At 38.3% G+C, this 21,683-nt stretch overlaps 1 protein-coding gene across 1 annotated transcript in view; it reads right to left on the bottom strand.

Moving 5' to 3' along the window:
• Nucleotides 1-21,236, bottom strand: part of si:dkey-16n15.6 (organic solute transporter subunit alpha) — a 41,477-nt gene extending 20,241 nt beyond the window's left edge. The window contains exons 1-6 of the mRNA XM_039775295.1: nt 21,169-21,236; nt 13,762-13,866; nt 13,445-13,549; nt 10,567-10,718; nt 10,259-10,332; nt 5,126-5,281 (exon numbers count right to left, since the gene is read on the bottom strand). Coding sequence (XP_039631229.1) covers nt 5,126-5,281; nt 10,259-10,332; nt 10,567-10,718; nt 13,445-13,511 — 449 coding nt within the window. The 5' untranslated portion in view covers nt 13,512-13,549; nt 13,762-13,866; nt 21,169-21,236. The remainder of the gene's footprint in view (nt 1-5,125; nt 5,282-10,258; nt 10,333-10,566; nt 10,719-13,444; nt 13,550-13,761; nt 13,867-21,168) is intronic.
• Between the last annotated feature and the right edge of the window lie 447 nt (nt 21,237-21,683).

The following is a 21,683-nucleotide window of genomic DNA, read 5'->3' as shown; positions in this document are numbered from 1 at the left end:
TGGCAAACATCACCTTAAAGGATATAGAAATGTATATATGTTTCTACATGTGTAGACGTCAGCTACCCTCTGCATTATGTTTAATTGTTTATTGTTATGAAGTCTATTTTTCAGTTTGCAACATTTACCCAAATATTTTCTAATCACACATAGCATAATTTTTGGATGTGTGATTATGGAGATTAATGACTGCATCGGAGACAAAGCAGGGCATAACACCAGATGAGGTGGTAGTTGGTTTCAGGATACACTGACTCCATCGGGCCTACTTCGAACTGTCAATTAATGTAACATACATGAACACTGGGGAAATAGTCAGATTGAACATAGACAATACACAATTCATGTTGCTAGAGCTTTTGGGCAGTACAGGCAACCCTCGTTTCTTGCGGTTAAACTGTTCCAGACTCTGCCGCGATAAATGAATTTCTGCGAAGTAGGATTCTTCTATACTAATAAAAGGCAAAGCCCTCACTGACTGACTGACTGATTCACTCACTCACTCACTGACTCATCACTAATTCTCCAACTTCCTGTATAGGTAAAAGGCTGAAATTTGGCAGGCTCATTCCTTACAGCTTACTTACAAAAGTTAGGCAGTTTTCATTTCGAAATTCTACACATAAAGGTCATAACTGGAACCTACTTATGTACATATATACAGGCCATAGCCTGCAGCTCGGTCGCCGTGTGAGGCGGAGTTGCATCCCTCATCGTCATGCCTCCCACGTAATTCAGTGCCTGCCCATATAAGGCCGTCCGTCAGCGGCAATCCAATAGAAACACTCTGCCGCTAAATATTCGTGGGTGAAGGACTGTGCCTTTGCAAACGAAGATTAGATGGTCAGGGTGGTGTCTGGCACAAACTCAGCGCAACTGCGAGAGAAACTTTTAAGTGCCAGGTCTTAACTAACATTAAATAAAGCCGTGGACATTGCACGAGGTAGCACAAGCACAGCTGAGAACCTTCGATGCATGTACACCGAGCGGCTCACGTGAACTGACTGTGAACACAGTACGCAGACAAAAAGCAACCGCTCCAAAGAGCGCTGAACAAAAAACGCATTACACAATTGAGAAGGCAGCAAAAGAATAGGAAGTGAGTGATGCATACAAGCATATTCATAAGTGCAGCTACTGCAGAAACAAAGCACACGGTGGAAAAAGTCAATATCCCGCTAAAGGAAGACAGTGTAAAAAAAAACGTGCATGCAGTGTGTTATGTCTCAAATAAAGAGGAAGACGAGCTGTTTATTGATGCAGTAAGAAAGGAATCAATGAATGAAACCTGTTATCTTTACAACGGCTGACAAACACGGAATGTAACTTGAACACAACACATCCTCCAAATACGAACCTGATTGAAAGAAATAATGATAATCAAATCCTTGATGACAGCAATACTCACAACAGTCACAAAACAATTACATTGACAATCATGTTATGTTATTTTTAAAATGTTCCCTTTTCTTTTTCATAACTTCTTTAACACACTACTTCTCTGCTGCAAAGCACGGGTATTTTACTATATATATATATATATATATTATATATATATATATATATATATACTAGCAAAATACCCACGCTTCATGCAGTGGCGAAGTACTGCATTAAAATTTTTATTAAGAAGAAAATTAAACCTTTTAAAACTGAGGGAAAATATGCCAATAATTATTTGTTAAGGATCTCTTTGTATACCACATTGTGATTTCGGCCCTCTAGTTGTAATATGAGCAAGCTGTGCACTGAGCTTACTCTTGAGCATGCAACGTACAGTTGGCCATGTGATCAGTAATCTTGTTTCAAATCTCACAGCTTGGATTGCTGCAGTCATAATCGGTTTGAGTTTTGTGGTTTGTTTCAATTACGACAGTATTTGCTGGACTTGTGTTGAAGTGACATTCGGCATCTGTCAAGCGTTGTAAGCACACAACAGGTTTCATCGATAACTTCACATCCAGCTTTTGAGAGTTTAAACATTCATAAATATCATGGTGTCCACTACTGAAATTGTCACCTGTGAATCTAAGATGTTTAAGAGGCATTGGCGGTTGTCGAAAGGAGTAAAATATTTGGCCATTTCGGCACACTTGAAAGCGACAACCGAACAATTCAGCGGCAGCCATCAACTCACATGCAGAACCATAGGTGAAGGGCTTAAGCATTTCACTCTTATAGTGCTCCTGTGTAGTATAATTATCTCCTCTACCATCATCAGTCCAAACCTTGAACCTGTCCCAGTCATTCAATACATAAGACACAATGTTCCTCCGGATATCAAGAGTGAGCCTGATATGGCCGGGCAATATGTAACAAAGAGAATGGAAAAGGCAGGTGCCATCTCCAGGCATGGAAACCACTCGGTAAGTGACAGTTCTTTGATCAATGGTGATCACTTCGATAGGCATGTTATGGGGGTATGGTTGGAACGATAAAGGAAATGGGTACCTGTACAATGTAATGCAAGTCTAAAATACCTACACAATAACTATAATCATAATAAACGAACAATAAAACAGTGGAGAAGCTGTGAATTAAATAAAAAGGCTGTAGTAGGCTGCAGGGAGACGTGAATCTCGTGGCGAAGCAAGGAAGGGAATGTAGAGACTGGAGCAACGGACGGCCTTATATAGGCAGGCAGCCAACAACGTGGGAGGCGTTGGGATGGGGGACCATCATGTTTATTATAACACTCATAACAGTGACAAAACAATTAAATTGACAATCATGTTACGTTATTTTCAAAATGTTTCCTTTTCTTTTTCTTTCCTTCTTTAACACACTACTTCTCCGCTGCGAAGCATGGTTATTTTCCTAGTTATTTATAAATCAAATATTTTCGCAGTTAGCGCATAGAAGACCTGTTTATTATCTTCTAAATACATTTTCTAACATTCTAGACATGAAATAACACCCTTTAGTCAAAAGTTTAAACTGTGCTCCATGACAAGACAGAGATGACAGTTCCGTATCACAATTAAAAGAATGCAAACATATCTTCCTCTTCAAAGGAGTGCGCGTCAGGAGCAGAGAATGTCAGAGAGAGAGAGAGAGAAAGCGAGAAAAGCAAACAATCAAAACTCAATAGGGCTGTTTGGGCTTTCAAGTATGCGAGGCACCGCCCGACAAAGCAAGCACAAGTAAGGCAGCAATGTGAAGGTAATCTTTCAGCATTTTTAGAGGAGCATCCGTATCCTCTAGGCCAGTTTGCGAACAGCCCCTCTGCTTACACCACCTCCGTCAGGAGCAGAGAATGTCAGAGAGAGAGAGAGAGAGACAAGCAAACAATCAAAAATCAATACATGCTGTTTGGGCTTTCAAGTATGCAAAGCACTGTACGGGAAGCATATCGTACATCATTGAGGAGTTTTATTTAATATGTAATACGTGCTCTGCTTGGGTAGCATCTCAGCCATCTTGCAATAGCGTCCCTTGTATGAAATCAACTGGGCAAAGCAACTGAGGAAGCATGTATTATAAATTAAAAGACCCATTTCCTGCAGAAATCCGCAAACCAGCGAAAAATCCATGATATATATTTAGATATGATTACATTTAAAATCCGCGATACAGTGAAGCCGCGAAAGTCGAAGCGCGATATAGCGAGGGATCACTGTAATGCTAATCACTTTACCAACATGCCACTCTGTAAGCAACTTACTGTATATAAAAAATAAAAATTGCATCAATTATAATATGCTCTCACCACAGAAGGTAGCTTTGAAACGAAAGCCACACTCAACTATTCTGGTCCAATAGAGTGTGCTCTATGGCCGGCTTGTCATTCCAGCCAATACCCCCAGGCCAACAGATGGAGCTCTCCCTGCAGCATGGAGGTGCCCTGGATACCAGCAGGGAATCATGGACTATGGAGTTTTCCCCTACAGCCCTGCTGGATACCCCAGGGGCCAACAGAGGACGCTGCAGGGAGGCCCAGAGAGTCACATGTGCCCTATAACCCGGAAGTACGTCATAGGCAAAGCGAGAACAGAAGTGAAATACTTCCGGGGTGAAGAAGAAGACTTTTTATCTGACCCGGAAGTGATAGGAGATCACATGGACTGGGGGATTAGAAACACTTCCGGGTCAGGGACTATAAAGGATTGTGGGAAAGCCCCAGATGTCGAGCTGAGCTGGGTTGAAGGGTGGCAACGCGTCTGGGAGTGATGGAGAGTTTATTGATTAGTGTATTGTTTAATTTAATGAGTATTGTGGAGAGGAGTGTGCTTCGTGCAATGTTGTGTATTAATAAAGTCAACATTTGGACTTTTACCTGGTGTCTGGAGATATGTCTGAGGGTTCAAGAGGACGAGAGCGCCCTCTATCTGTCACAGTAGGTATTCACAACAGAATTAACACAAAATTCAAGAAGATGCTACAAGTGAAAACAAAAAGCAGTCTCCTCTTTACTGCAAGTGCTACAATTGTTAGTATAATTTGAAAACATGTGCCCAGGAAATAAATTTATCAATCATTATTTGAAAGTAAGATAACATTATCAAACCTACTTATCATTGTTAACATATTCTGATCAAACAATTTACATAATGATATATTTTTGGTAAAGTCATACTGATAAAATAGAAAAGGGAAGTTAGTAGTTCATTCATAGTTTGATCCTTCTGTCACTGAATTGATCCATATATTAATGTTTACAGTACAAATACTGCCTCCATTGATATTCTGCTTTAAGTTTTAGTTTAACCAGCATATTCTACAGCACAAATTAACACATTATTTAAAGCCCATAAGTGGCTTTCAAATCCTGCTCAGGGACAGCCAATGACATTATGCAACATAGCCAGCATCATTCTCATTTAAAAGGCTGCGATATCACAATAATCCAGCAGTTCATGATGTCTGCAAACTGTCCAAGTCATGTCAAGCATCAGCTCAGAAGGACCTGTTGTCATCTAGAACGATCAAAATCCATCGGCTTTTAATTAGGATTTCTTTATAAGAAAAGACCTTCATGGGTGTATTATTCTCCCACATATATCTCTGTCTGAAGTTCCTACTTATGTTTTTTATTGACAAGTTCACAAAAAGATGAAGAAAATAAACTAAATCCAGAGGGCAGTGCATGTAGTCTACCTGACGTAGTTAGTTAGGATCCTCTTACCTGTTAACAGTTATCATTGGAAAACAGCAGCAGCAACAACATGGAAAGGGGTTTGGTGAAACCAGCTGTCCCTCTAATACTACCAGCATCTGAGATTTTCCTCCAAAAAAGTCAGTAATGAGAGCCAAAAACTTCCAAAGAGTAATGGAGTGATACCTGTAACAGATAAAATTTCACTACTGTAATGAAGCATATGGCGTTATTTCAGTGCCACTATTCTGAGCGCACGTAAAAAAATATTGCAAGTGCAAGTGTTGCATTTTGAGGAGAAATTTAAGCATACAAAAGCAGTGAACAAAATTCATTGCTGCGTAAAAATTTCAGTGTTTGCGCTTATCCATATACACACACACAATAGCACCCCCTCTCGCTCAGGTTTTTCACATCCTGCTCACAACATTCTCTGCTGGAACGTTATAAGTGTGCCACAAAACCAACCAATCACAGACTTGGTTTCAAAATTCTGATCGCTTCTCCAATCAGCTTGCTATGCATTCGAAACAGTCAGAAATGTAGCTAAAGACTAAACTCAATTAAACCCCAATTTTAAAATAAAATAATTAAAGATATTATCCAAAATGTTGTTGGAAAAAAGCGAGAGGGGTGCTATTGTGTGTGTGTATATGGATAAGCGCAAACACTGAAATACATTTTTTGCACGCAGCAATGAATTTTGTTCACTCAAATTCAGCTTTTGTACGCTCAAAATAAATTTCTCTTCAAAATGCAACACTTGCACTTGCAATCTTTTTCTGAGGCTCAGAATAGTGGCACTGAAATAACGCCATAGAAGCATCCAGAATAAAAAATATTTCTTTAACTCACATCCTGTTTGCTGGAACTTTTGCATCGCTTTTATTTGTATATTCAGAAAAATTAAAGACATAAAACCTTTGTTGGAAAAAAATCATCATGGTAGAAAATAACTGATTTAGGCTATATCTGAGGCTGTAGGTGGTGTGGGGTAGAAATAAAATGTCAAAATGTATCGAGATAACTGCAATGGTGAGGTTATTGCAAGCGCATCTGTAAATCATTTTTGCTTTAGTACAATAAAAATTCCTGTGAGAGGAAAGAGCGCATAATCTTAAAGGAACAGCAGTCTTAACTATGAATAAACCATGCACATTATCAAAATTACTGTAATTGGAAAAGTAAAATAAAGGTGAATAATTCCCAGACTGATAAATTAAAAATAAAAACAAGGAAATATCAGCAAACCTACATGAAAATATCACTAATGTTAAATTAACACTTAAGGTCTATTTATAGATACAGTGTTGTCATATATTCAGTCTAATTGTTAATACTGGAAACTTTATTTTTCAGAAATCAAAACAGAGGCAAAAACTGGCAACAAATTAATAAGTTGGAGTAAATTTGGAAAATTAACAATGAATAACCGCTCCCGCGGGGTTGTGCACGGGCCGCTCCCGCAGTGAGTGTGTGGGGTCCGCTGCTGCACCGGGTCGTCCACAGAAATATTTTTTAATGCAGGTCCCCGCCTTGAACCAGGCGGAGTATCCTGCCGACTACGCCACTGTGGACGCTGGCCCGGACACACACAGACGGACATGGTTAGTTCCACCACACACTCTTTATTCACACAATATTTACAGTTTTAACGTGCTCTCAAACCCCAGTGCCTCTTGCACCGATCCCCCAAAGTCCAGGCCTCACAGTTCTCCGTGCCTCTCTCCTGGCCGCCTCCAGTCCTCACTCTAGCTCCGTCCTCTTCCACCCGACATCCACCAATGACTGGAGGGAGGCGGCCCCTTAAATAGAAACCCAGATGGGCTCCAGCTGCTTCCCGGCATTCCTCTGAAGACACGCCCCAGTGTGGCAGAAATGCCAGCTGTGCACCCGGAAGCCCTCCAGGTGTCCCCTGTCTTCTTCCCCCCAGCACTTCCTGGTGTGGCGGAAGTGCTGGGCTCCAGACTTCTACAGGCACCGGGGCGCCGCCTGGCGGTGGCCACGGGTCCCTACAGGGCTGGGCTTCCAAGCCCTTTACCCGAGGCCCCCAACATAACCAGGGCGGATGCCCCCTCGCAGTCTGGAGGAGGCACAAGCCCTCCTCCGGTCCTCCTGGGCGTCCTGGCCAGGCTCCAGCCCTGGAAATCTAATTCTAGATTATCTGGCAATTCACCAAGCTTGGTATCATCTGCAAACTTAACCATCATGTTATTTATATTCCAGTCCAAATCATTTACATGCACTAAAAATAACTCCTTATTCATTCACTGTGGATTTTTAACAGCTTTCCTTTTTCAAGTTTTTAGGATATACCTGTCGTGCAAAAAATTTCTAAGCCTGCTCCACTGTTCCTTGACTGTCTCCACACTTAAAAGCTTATCTCTTTTATACTTTATCGCCGCTGTTCAAAATTTGCCCAGTCAAAGTTAAACTTCATAGGTTTGGTCTTTGCATTTGCACTCTTGCATAATACTGAGAATTGTGTTATACTATGGTCACGTGACTATAGCAGTTCAATTACTTCTAGACTATTCTATCCGGATTGTTAGAAAATACTAAATGTAGACAGGCATTTTTCCCCACATTGGTGCTTTAAAACACGTTGTTAAAAAGCAGTCTTTGATTATGTCCAAAAACTCACCATGTCCACCATGACTATAATTTCCCCCTGCAAACCTGCCTATTCAATATTACACTTCATTGGAGGGTCTATAGCAATCTTCTAAAATAAGGTGTCTTTCCTTATTGCTTTTCAGATTAATAAATATGTCCTCATTAACATGTGGCTCTTTGTTAAACTGAAGAAGACTTGTATTTAAATACTACTTAACATAACTGGCAAACCCTCCTCCTTTTATGTTCTGTCTCTCCTTCCTAAAAATGTGTAATCCTCTATGTTTTACTCATCGCCGTCGTTGTTATTTAGCCAGGTTTCTGTAATTACTATAATATCATAATCACTTTCAGTTACATACAACTCTAACTCATTTCTTTTATTTTTGATACTTGTAATGCATGCTATTTTAAGTTTTACTTGTTTAACTTTTGCAATAAAACTTTGGGTTAGAATTTACATTACTATGCATATTTATTTTTACACGATTGCTTGTCCCTCCATGTACAATTCTAAATCTGGCCTGTCTTAAACTCACTGCCTCCCCATTCCCTAGTTTAAGCAATCCTCAACTAACCTACTCATACCACTCCTAACGCAGTGATGCCTCCCTGGTTCAAATGTAACCTGACATAGCAGAACAGGTTCCATTTGTTCCAAAAGGTGTCCTAATGTGCCATAAATCTATACTCTGCAAACTTGTACCCATATTTGAGCCTTTTGTTAAGCCTTCTAATCTCCTCTGTCCTTCTGGACTGGCGTGTGGCACATGTGGAACCTCTGAGAAATCTACCTTGTCAATTCTACTCCACAGCTTAGCACTTAACTCTTTGGATTGGATTTGGATTGCTGAACTGATAACCTTCCCTTATGTATGTCATTTATTCCAAAATGGACAATAATAACTGGATCCACCCCCGCTATGGTCAACAGCCTATCAACGTTTACAGGGTGGTCTCCCACCTGTACATCTACTGGCAACACACCATGCAAGACTTTCTGTGTCTTTAATCCCCCTAAATATTGAGTCCCCCATAATCACATCCTCTCTCTTTCTGTGGACTGGTTTAGAGGTAGCCCATTTGGATTCCTCATTCCTGCCTACCACATAAAGGTCTTCAGAGACACAGCTCCACAAGTGCCGGAAAAAGGATTTTGACACTTCCATTTCTGAGGTCGATGCCCAGAACATTGTGTATCCTTTGTCTTGTGACCCACCTATCTCTACCTGTCTAGTCTGGAATGAACTCCCACACCTCCTTAGGGGTCCTCTCTAAAGTACATCTGGGCCAGGTCCACCAATTCTCTACTTAAGTATAGGCATGCTAACTCTACCTCCAGTTCAGTGACCCTAAACTTGAGGTACATGATTAGCTGGCATCTCCTGCAGACATAGCCTTCAAGGAAGACTGGCCAAAGAAGACATGTCATCATCCAAAAAGTCCAACATCTAACTGGACTTGTACTGCACTGGTCTCATTATTAAAAATTGGTTTTGGATTACCTAAATTGCTCATACCTTTTTTATTTAATTTATTTTTTATTTTAAATTATAAAAATAAAAAAATAATAGATTAAAGGACAAAAGAGCCACACGACCACTAAGTCCTATGGTCATTGCTGTGTGTGCCAAGTGATTTGGTAATTGTGGACTGAGAGCGATGTTCACATATTTGCCAATACAGTGTTATTGATTAATTCAACTGTCAACTCTCCTGCTTTTGTTTTGTATGCACAGGATATCAAGGTTCAGCTGAGACATAGAGAGTATCCAATGTGGAAATCTCAGAATTAATTCTTAGACTCTTGCCAATGATGTTGTCTTCTTGGTCTCCATAGACTGGCATTTTTGAGGCACTCTAAAGCAGTTTACAATAGTGTGTAATGAACGATGAAAATTAACACCTCAGATGTAAGGACATGATTCTCTCCTGGCAAACAGTGGTGTCTTTGCAACAGGTAATGAGTGATCAGATGTTCCAAGTCAAGTTCAAGTACTTTAGGGTGTTGCTCACTGGTAAAGCTACAGCTGATTCTGAATTTCACCAACAAATAGGGACAGCCATGGCAGTTTTTTGGCTTTTCTACCAGACAACAGTGGTGAAGTGGGAGCTTGAGTAAATCCATGCGCAAGTCTTTCTATTCACCTGTCAATCTATATCCCCATCTACATGTATTGTAATGAACTCTGTGTAAGGACCAAAAGAATGACACAGTCAGTCTAAGCAGCTGAAATAAAATTCCTGCACAGTGTTTCTGAGCTCACTTTTCATGATAGAGTGGGGAGGTCAGCAGTAAGAAATGACCTGAGTGAAACTGCTGCTTGTTGAAACCAAGAGAAGCCAGCATAAACTAGGAGCATTCTATCTTTCAACTCAACAGGTAACTTTTAAAAATTCCCCACTTGCAGCTGGAAAGTTTTGCTGAAGAACAGAGTCCAATTTGTTATTGTTTCCACCAGGACCCTCACCATGATAAGCATAGTAAAAGTGAACTAAAGTGAAACTCTTAAATGATTAAGCTTAAATCCCATGTGGCTTACTTACAGAGAGGCAACAAAACTGCAGACAGACATAGAGCGAGGCACATACATCCCAATGAGAGACGTCATGCTGAAAACCTGAAAAAAATATACAGAGATGCTATATCACCACAATGCAGTAAATAGTTGATCATCAGTCCACAAGATGTTACATTGAAAGGTAAATACAGAAGAAACATGGAAATGAATGAGCTGGACTTAATGAAAGAAAAAACTTGTATATTTCCATTAAATCTTCAATAGAAAGAGCAGAAAATTATCATTTGTGTGCTAGCAATTTACACTTTTATATATATATCATTTTTGTTTTACCGGGTAAATGCCAAGAATCCAGAGATATAGCCGACGACGTCTGCAAGAAGTGATATTGCGGAACAAGAAGCCCATCTCCTCCAGAAACACAGCGGATAGAATGAAAGTGAGAAGAGCAGGGAGAAGGAAAAGCCAAAGCTCTCCTTTGATTTCTGTAAAGGACCATTAACAAATGTAAGAATGTTTAACTGCATCACAGCTACAGATCTTATGAAACTCCTAGCTACCTTTTGCACAAACATTTCATCACTTCCTTATTCAAGATTCACCTGAGATTTTGTTACTCCATTCTCATGGCTCATGGTGTGAGGATTGAGGACATAAAGCAGTAACCAACCAAGCTTGAACTACCTAATAATAGTTCAGTACATGCATGCAAAACACATGTTTACATTATTGCAGTTTGGAAATGCCCAAACTCCAAACTCATCTCTTCATTATTTTTGTAAAGAAAGTATCCAAAGGTATCTAAATATTTAAGTTTTTCTGCAAGGTCTAGGTGCTAAGTTACTGAACTTTAAAAAAAAGAAGGGTTGTGTAGTTCAGTCACTGAATCACAAATCATTGAGTCAGCCTATGCACCATTGCGAAAAAATACACATAAACAATTGCTTTGTATTTGTTAAGTGCCCTATAACAGTGTTTACTACGTAATGTAAATACTGTTAGTTTGTCCATCATCTAAGGCTGAGTATTCAGTTTCAGAGTCACTGTGAGCTGGCACCTATCCACACAGCAATAGATACAAGACATGACCAAGTCCATAATAGGATATCAAACTATCATAAGGCAGACTCCCACACACTACATTTAGTTATACAGGGCTAATTTTAGAGTTGTCAATTAATCTAATGCTCATGTTTATGGGATGTAGTAGAAAATGTAATAAAGACATATGAGAAACAGACACATTTGATTGTGACATGGATTTTAACTTAGTGCCCAGATGCTGAAAGGCAGTGACACTAAGAACTATGTCACATTGCAGCCCAATGTTTTGCCATATGACATCAGATGTCTGACATTACTAATTTCTGCTAGAGCCTTTTATTAAGGTATCTTCCCAAAAGATTCACAGACAACAGGGCCAATAGCTTTTTCAACATTAGAGCCAAATTAAAATTAAATTCTACTAAATGTGAAAAGTAACAATAAAGTCAAATCAGTATGCATCCTTGGGAAACTCACTGGCCTTAAATATGCACTCACTGCAGAAAGCATATTTTTTTCAATTTATATCATAGAAATGTTTAGGCAAGCTAACAACAATGCAAGTATTACCTCAAGTTGATTAGCCACTTGTACCTCACTTACAGTGCCTATAAAATGTATTCATCCCATTTGAAAATTTCACATCTTATTCTAATACAACATTGAATCACAAATGATTTATTCTGACTTTTTGATACAAATCTACAGAAAATGACCTTTTATTCTCAACATGAAAACAGATCTCTGCAATGTGCTCTAAATTAATTACAAATATAAAACACCAAATAACTGTTCACACAAGTATTCGCCCCTATTAATATGACACACCTAAATTACCACTGTTACAGTCAGTTGGTTTGAACAGGCACGTAATTAGTTTATTGGAGATCACCTGTCTGTAGTCAGAGTGTTCCAATTGATTGTAATCTACTGTAAATGCACCTGTAGCTGGATAGTCCAACTTGTGGTGAGTCAGGACTGTAGCTCAACCTAAACAATGAAGGCAAAATGAACACTCCAAGTAACTCTGTGAAAACATGATTGCAAAGCACAAGTTGGTGATTGATACAAGAAAAAACACTGAATATCCCTTAGACTATAGTTAAATCAATCAATAAGAAATGGAAAAAGTGTAGTGCAGCTGTAAATCTGGCTAGCTGAGGCAATCTTGCAAGAAGAAGACTAGTATGGGGGTCCACCAAGAGACCTTTGACAATTCTAAAGTAGTTAAAAACTACAATGTCTGAATTTGGAGAGACTGCATATACAACAACTGCTGCCTGGGTGCTTCACCAGAACAAAAAAAAAAAAACACACATAGCATCTTATTTTAAGTTTGCCAGAAGGAACATAGGAGGCTCCAAAGTTAGCTGGAAGAAGGTTCTAGAGTCTCGTAACACCAACATAAATCGTTTTGACCAAAAGACTAAATGCTATGAATTGCAAAAGCCAAACACTGCACATGATCAAAAATACATGGTGGTGGCAGCATCATGCTCTGGGCATGCTTCTATGCAGCAAGCCCTGGAAGGCTTGTGTGGGTGGATGGTGAGATAAATGCAGACAAATGCAAGAAAATCCTACCGGAAAGAAATCTTTGCCATGGAAGAAGAAATTCCCTCCAGCAAAGCAGCAACCTCAAGCATATAGCGAAAGCTACAAAAGAATGGCTTGAAAACAACAATATTAATGTCCTGGAGTGGTGGAGTGTCCAGATCTCAATCCAGTTGAGAATTTGTGACTGCACTTGCAAAACGCTGTTCACTCATGATCCTTACCCTGACAAAGCTTGAGCCTTTTTCTTAAAGAAGAATGGAGAAAGATTGCAGTGAACTATTGTGTAAAACTGATAGAGAGCTATTAACACAGACTCTAGGCTGTCATGGCTGCCAAAGATGCATCAACTAAATACTGACACAAAGGGGGTAAATATTTATGCAATCAATTATTTTGTGTTTTATATTTGTAATTAATTTACATCATTTTGTAGAGATTGTATTCACTTTAACATTAAATGGCTTTTTTCCATTGATCAGTTTCAAAAAGCCAAATTAGAGTGTGTTTCAATGTTTTTAACCATAGAATGTGGAAACGTCCAAGGGGGAGAATACTTTTATAGACACTGTGGTATGGTAGCATGCTAGTCAAAATATGTATAATCTCTTACTTTCAAAAAATTCTGTAGACAATGGGATCTCGGTCTCCGGAACAGAACAGTTGCTTCTTCGCACCATTTCTTGGGATCACAGTTTACCTGAATAACACTACCTTGCTGCCAATAAAAACAAAAAACAGTTAATTTTCATTTCTGATACAAGATCATTGCTTAGAAAAAATATATGCTATGGTAACCAATTAGTTATATAATGCCAGATATAAAATAGAAACAACATATACATGGTTTGCAGTGGGCATCTCACAGCCCCAAACACTAGACACAGCTTCGTCACAGGGGCAAGTAAAAGAACTTTATTTTCATAATACCTTCAAAATTTACAACACATGGCATAATGGCCATCCATCATAAAGATACATCATCCAGGTAAGGAACCATCAATTCTTGTTGGGATGTCAATCAACTCGTGTCATCTGTGACAACAGACACATAAAATAAAGCTAATAAGTAAAACTATTTTTTTCAGACAGCAACTTGTTCTGTATGGTATGATGTTTATTTCATGTATTGTTCTCGATTTAAACTAGTAAATTTAACCTCCCCGAAGCCACAACCCCTACTCCAGCATATTTCAAACACTTTCAAATCCAAGGTATGAAGGTACAGATAAGTATAACCTGTTATTCATGGATTACTTATTATGGTAAGTAATTACGACTGCCCTGTAAATCAGATTATCCCATCTCTAATATTCACTATTTATGTCATACCTCCCAATCAATCACAATATAGGCACCAAAACCAAGATGTTGTCATATAATTTGTCTGAAATATTGTTAACATTATTGAAAGCTCATCACAATGGCAAAGAAACATTGAATTTATGAGAGAAAACGTTTTGCATTTCTGAGCTTTGTTACTGCTGTTCTCACCAACTGCATTGTTAAGCCAGCTAAGCTTCCAGATGGTTATTATGGTCAGTATAAAAATGTAATTTCAGTAGCCGTGTTTCCATGTGAACACCCTCAGTATTTGTCAAACTTTGTAATAATATGAACAACAAATATCCCTAAATTTGCCTGAACATGAGGTCATAGATACACTGAAGATGGAGATCATTATAGTTGGAGGGTGCATTATTAAAGAAGTACCTGGACTGTCATGCCAAGGTAGTGTAAATGTCAGTGGCTTAAATGTTTTGAAATAAGAAAAAACAAACTGACAATGTCAAATGTTCTGAGGAGTATATTGGCATAACATAACACAGTGTAACAAAACACAACATACAATAACAAAGCATAACCAAGCTTGATAATCCTGAACCCATCTAGTTCCGGTTTGAATTGTTTTAAAATTGTAAATTCATCTCATAAATAATTTCATGTAATACTTTAAAAATAATGTTGGTAAAAATGATCCAGTTTCTTTCATATAGTACAATATATCAAAATTCTGGAACAAAATTTAGAGTTGCAGAGGTTGGAGCCTTTCCTGGCAGCACAGTGTGCAAAGCAAGAAACAAAGAGACAGTCCATCCAAGGGTCCACTTACAAACAGGGCCACATTCAGACTCATTCAAGACCAATTTGGACCAGGCCTAACTAGCACATCTAGAGGTGGAACAGAATAGAATAGTTTAATACTAAGTCTAGTTACAGCCTTGTGCTACTCACCACAGAGATAGACTCCTGCTGCGTCTGACATGTACTGTACTGTCAGAAATGGGTTCAAAAATTAAATCAATGAGTAAGTCATAAATGCCAACCATCAGTTGCTCTACCTAGTTAATCCAGTTCAGAATGCTGCAGGCTGGAGTCTATTCTGTCAACACTGGATACAAAAAAAGAATCAGCCTTGGACAGGGAGTTAGAACATCATAGGACATGCTCATTCACAATTTACACTCACTGATTTTCCTGAAGTGCACATTTTTGAAATGTGTAGGAAAACACAGAGTATCATGAGAAAAACCCATGCAGACAAAAAGATGATGTGGGAGAACCATACACACATTGCCTGAGATGGAATTTGATCTCATTTTCCTGGACCTATGATGCAGCACTGTTGCACATCTACAGGGAAGTTTTCATATTTTATTGTTATGAAATTCTGAATCAAAGTAGATTTAGTATGTATTTTTACACTAATCAACAGATAAAGACCAACTAATATCAAAACAAAAACAAATCACTGCAAAGTGGTCCAAAGTAATTACAAATATCCATCCATTATCCAACCCGCTATATCCTAACTACAGGGTCACAGGGGTCTGCTGGAGCCAATCCCAGCCAACACCGGGCTCAAGGCAGGAAACAAACCCTGAGGACGGCGCCAGCCCACCACAGAGCACGCACACACCAAGCACACACTAAGGACAATTTAGAATCACCAATGCACCTAACATGCATATCTTTGGGAGGAAATCGGAGTACCTGGAGGAAACTCATGCAGACATGGGAAGAACATGCAAACTCCACGCAGGGAGGACCCAGGAAGCGAACCCGGGTCCCCTAACTGCAAGGCAGCAGCACTACCCACTGCACCACTGTGCCACCCATAATTACAAATATAAAGCATAAAATTATTAATTAAATAAGTATTCACCCCCATTAATATGGTATACCTAAATCATCACTGTTGAAGCAATTTGGTTTTAAAAAGCACAGGATTAGTTCAATGGAGATCACATGTTGTAGGCAAGGTGTTTCAATTGATGATGCACCTTATCTGAAAGGCCCTTCTTGTGGTGAGTCAATATCATGGCCTCACCTACATAATGAAGACAAAAGAGCACTTCAAGCAACTCTGTGTACAGGTTAATGAAAAACACAAGCCAGGGGATAGATGAAAGAAAAATGCAAGTCAATGAATATTCCTTGGAATCCAGTTAAATCAATCAGTTAAGAAGTGGAAATAGGATAACTCAGCTGAAAATCTGCCTAGAGTAGGCCATCCACAAAACCTGAGTGATCATGCAAGAAGACTAGTGAGTGACACCATAAAGAGACAAACCTAAAGCAGTTACAAAGCTATGGTGTCTCAAATTGAAGAAATGTGAATAAATAAAACAATAGAATAAATAAACTGTAATTCAATGGTTGTATAAAAATAAAATGTTGAAAACATCCAAGTGTGGATACTTTTTATAGGCACTGTAATATGGTATTATGCTATTCAAAATATAGCACTGTATATAAAGTTCAAGTTAGAAGTTTATGTACACTTAGGGTGACTTCTGTAAAACTCAATTTACAACCCCTCCACAGATTTAAAACTAACAATCTATAGCAAACTATAAATTTGGCAAATCATTTAAGACATCAACTCTGTGCAGGGCAAAAGTAATTTTTCCAACAATGCTCACAGACAGAGAATTTAGCTTTTTATTGACTATATGAGTGTATCATTATTCAGTGGGTCACAAGTTACACTATGTTAATATTTGGTAGCATTGGCTTTAAATTTTTAATTTGAGCCAAACATTTTAGGTAGCTTTCCACAAACTTCTTACAATAAGTTGCTGGAATTTTGGTCCATTCCTCTAGACAGAATTGCTATAACTGGAAGAGGTTCATAGGTATTGTTGCTCACACACACTTTTTCAGTTCTACCCACACATTTTCAGTCAGATTAAGGGCATGTCACTTAATATCTTGACCTTGTTGTCCTTAATCCATTTTGTTACATCTTTGGAGATATGCTTGATGTAATTGTCCATTTGGAAGACCCATTTACAACAGAGCCTGAACCTCTTGACGGCTGGGATGGTTTTCTTCGGCTTGTAAGCCTCTCCCTTTTTCCTCCAAACATAACAATGGCCATTATGTTCAAACAGTTCGATCTTGGATTTGTCAAACCAGAGGACATTTCTCCAGAAGGTAAAATCTTTGTCCCCATGTGCCACTGTAAACTGCAGTTTGGCTTTTTAATAGTGAGTTTGGAGTAGTGGCTTCTCCCTTGCTGAGCAGCCTTCCAGGTTATGTTGATATTGTACTCATTTACTGCGGATATAGCTATAGTACTTGTCTACATGTTTCCTCCAGCATCTTCACAAGGTTCTTTGCTATTGTTTTAGGATTGATTTGCACTTTTTGTGCCAAAGTACATTTTTCTCTAGGAGACAGAATGCATCTCCTTCTTGAGCAGTATGATGGCTGTATGGTCCCATGGTGTTTATAACTTGCATATTATTGTTTGTACAGATGAATGTGGAACCTTCAAGGTTTTGGAAATTGTTCCCAAGGATGAACCTTGTTTTCTGAGTCTTGGCTGATTTCTTTTGATTTTCCCATTATGTCAACCAAGGAGTCAGTGAGATTAATTGTAGGCCTTAACATACTGTACATAACATGTAAGCTCCAATTTAGCTAATTCGCTATCAGAAGCTAATTGTCTAATTGTCCAAAGGCTTGACATAATTTCCTGGTATTTTCCAAGCTGTTTAAAGGCACCATTAACAAAGTAAATATAAACTTGTGACCCACTGGAATCTGTCTGTGAACATTGCTGGAAAAATTACTTTTGCCCTGCACATAGTAGATGTCTTAAACAATATTACAAAATTATTAAAAATTTACAATTTGTTAGTATATAATCTGTGGAGGGGTTATAAAATGGGTTTTATAGAATTCAACCTAAGTGTACAAAATGTAAACTTCTGATGTCAACTGTACTTAAATAAAATTGCAGACATAGTAGCATATTTGGTACAAATGCCATGTCTGACTACTGTCTGTGTGCAGTTTTCACATACTGCCCTTACCTGTGTGGTGTTTTCTCTGGATGTCCGTTTTCTTCTTGCATTCAAAAGATGTATGTGTTAATTGGAAATTCTAAATCGTATAATGGCTTTGTACAGGTGACCTGTCTAAGGTTAGTTGCTACCCTCCATCTAATAATTCTTTGATAGGTTCTAAACCAGAGAGACCCTGAATTGGATATTGTTATATATGTAATGAGTGAAAGTGCCATGAGATTGTTGAACAGATGTGTGCTATATAAACATAAATTAAACATGAACTGAATTTTTCATGCAGGGCACTATGGTTTAACTACCATGTCCAAAGACTAATTGTCAACTTTAAACTGAGCCTATATGTGTGTGAAAGCACACTATAGTAGGATACAACCATGTCCAAGACTGGTTTATATCTTGTGCTTATTTGTTGCCTGGGGAGGCTCCAACTCCCTGTGATCATACAATTCGATTAAGGGATTGGGATTTTGGAAGGACTGATGGATGTATATATACAAACTCCTCTTTTAATAATCATTGTAGTTTTTAAGTTTTTATATAAGTAAATGGCATGGTAATATAAAGTAAATTTACATAAGGTATGCTAAGCCAATGAATGTTATCAAATAAATAAGATTTTGTATACAGTATATCACTTATTATAATATTTATGATTAGGTTCTATGGTTATTAGAATTAAATATCACAACCCAAAATGCATTTCTTAGAATCCTGTGCTTTACCTTTTCTTCTTATATATTGTATAGTTTTCCATCAGAGCTCCATTCTTTATGGAGGCAAACATACAGTGGTGTGAAAAACTATTTGCCCCCTTCCTGATTTCTTATTCTTTTGCATGTTTGTCACACAAAATGTTTCTGATCATCAAACACATTTAACCATTAGTCAAATGTAACACAAGTAAACACAAAATGCAGTTTTTAAATGATGTTTTTTATTATTTAGGGAGAAAAAAAATCCAAACCTACATGGCCCTGTGTGAAAAAGTAATTGCCACCTTGTTAAAAAATAACCTAACTGTGGTGTATCACACCTGAGTTCAATTTCCGTAGCCACCCCCAGGCCTGATTACTGCCACACCTGTTTCAATCAAGAAATCACTTAAATTGGAGCTGCCTGACACAGAGAAGTAGACCAAAAGCACCTCAAAAGCTAGACATCATGCCAAGATCCAAAGAAATTCAGGAACAAATGAGAACAGAAGTAATTGAGATCTATCAGTCTGGTAAAGGTTATAAAGCCATTTCTAAAGCTTTGGGACTCCAGCGAACCACAGTGAGAGCCATTATCCACAAATGGCAAAAACATGGAACAGTGATGAACCTTCCCAGGAGTGGCCGGCCAACCAAAATTATCCCAAGAGCGCAGAGATGACTCATCCGAGAGGTCACAAAAGACCCCAGGACAACGTCTAAAGAACTGCAGGCCTCACTTGCCTCAATTAAGGTCAGTGTTTATGACTCCACCATAAGAAATAGACTGGGCAAAAACGGCCTGCATGGCAGATTTCCAAGACGCAAACCACTGTTAAGCAAAAAGAACATTAGGGCTCGTCTCAATTTTGCTAAGAAACATCTCAATGATTGCCAAGACTTTTGGGAAAATACCTTGTGGACTGATGAGACAAAAGTTGAACTTTTTGGAAGGCAAATGTCCCGTTACATCTGGTGTAAAAGGAACACAGCATTTCAGAAAAAGAACATCATACCAACAGTAAAATATGGTGGTGGTAGTGTGATGGTCTGGGGTTGTTTTGCTGCTTCAGGATCTGGAAGGCTTGCTGTAATAGATGGAACCATGAATTCTACTGTCTATCAAAAAATCCTGAAGGAGAATGTCCGGCCATCTGCTCGTCAACTCAAGCTGTAAACGACTCATTGCAAGTTATCGCAAAAGCTTGATTGCAGTTATTGCTGCTAAGGGTGGCCCAAACAGTTATTAGGTTCAGGGGGCAATTACTTTTTCACACAGGGCCAATGTAGGTTTGGATTTTTTCTCCCTAAATAATAAAAACCATCATTTAAAAACTGCATTTTGTGTTTACTTGTGTTATATTTGACTAATGGTTAAATGTGTTTGATGATCAGAAACATTTTGTGTGACAAACATGCAAAAGAATAAGAAATCAGGAAGGGGGCAAATAGTTTTTCACACCACTGTAGCATAATACCCCTAATAATTCAATTTTAAAAAGCATTTGAAATTATAATAAGTCACTTTTGGTAATAAATGATTAGCTGGTAGTTTGTTTAAATATTCAGAACTTTCTATTTAGTTTGAGGTGTTATTTCCAAGTTATTAAAAGCTTCAGAATGACACTCGGTGAGCAGCAGTAATTTCATCTTGCCTGCTCCTTAACAAAAAGGTAGAGAGAGCCATATTGATTCTACTCAGTTTCAGGATTCAAATTGTTAAGTGTATTACAAATTAGTACTCTTTTTGTTACATCATTTCACAGTGGAGGAGAAAACGTAAGGCAGTATGGAGTTGCCAGAGGTACTGATATTAAATGTTGGTGTTCATACATTCACGGTCAAACTCAGAGAGAGAAGGACTCTTTGTTGGCAGCAAGAGGCACGCATTAGGAAGTGCATAAAACCTCTGCAAAGCAAGTACTACAGCACTGAAAAACTGAATTATCCCAGGCACTGAGTGGTAACAATATTTAAAGTATGAATTGTTTATATTAATATAAGTGAACATAGAAAAAAGTGGCAAAAAGGTCATCATAGTTATAACTAAAAAGCTCCATTCCAGACCTTGCAAGTTAGAGATCATTTTGTGCGATCTCCTACCTTGCAATATACAAAAGTGTAGTCCAACATTTAGTAACTAAAGTCAAAAAAATGGAAATGTTTACATACACAAGTTGGAAAATTCTTTCTTCTCTTACTTTCAAATGCCTTCCTCTTATTTTATGCAAAGAGAAAATCAGTCCATAATTTGACGCTTTATAACTTCCAAGAAGGATTTATATATTTATTCCTTTTGGGGAAAAGAGTGGGAATTTGCTGCTTACCTTGACTATCCAAAACTTCGCTGTCAGAACAGTGAACAAAAAAAGATACGTCTCCAACAGTACTGTCTCTATCCTCCATGCCAATTGTTCAAATAATGGTGTGCCTTCTCTTCCTGCTGTCCTGTTAATTATTCACTTTCTTTCCAAGGTAAGAGACAGGTAACTCGGTCTAAGTCCAGCATACATCATGAGGCATTAAAGAAACAGCATGCTGCTATATATCAAGTGCACTTCCACGTCAAAATCAAAACTTACAGAACCTGCTTATATAACACATTTACACTTATCTTTGTAACATATTAGTGTTTATTGAGTTTTACTTTAATGAATAGCACAATTGGGATCAATAAGACAATGACGAGTATCATTTCATTTTAACCAAATCACCCACCAATGTCACTATACTTCCCAGGATTTTATTATCAACCTTTCATTCCCTGCACATTTAAGAATCAGCCCGATACTTGCAAGACATCACAAAACCAGTTTTCCTATGTTATAAAACTTAACACAAC

Source organism: Polypterus senegalus, chromosome 13 (genome assembly GCF_016835505.1).
Source record: "Polypterus senegalus isolate Bchr_013 chromosome 13, ASM1683550v1, whole genome shotgun sequence".
NCBI lineage: Eukaryota > Metazoa > Chordata > Cladistia > Polypteriformes > Polypteridae > Polypterus > Polypterus senegalus.
Note: the sequence above shows the minus strand (reverse complement) of the source record. Positions and strands in the feature narration are given on the sequence as shown.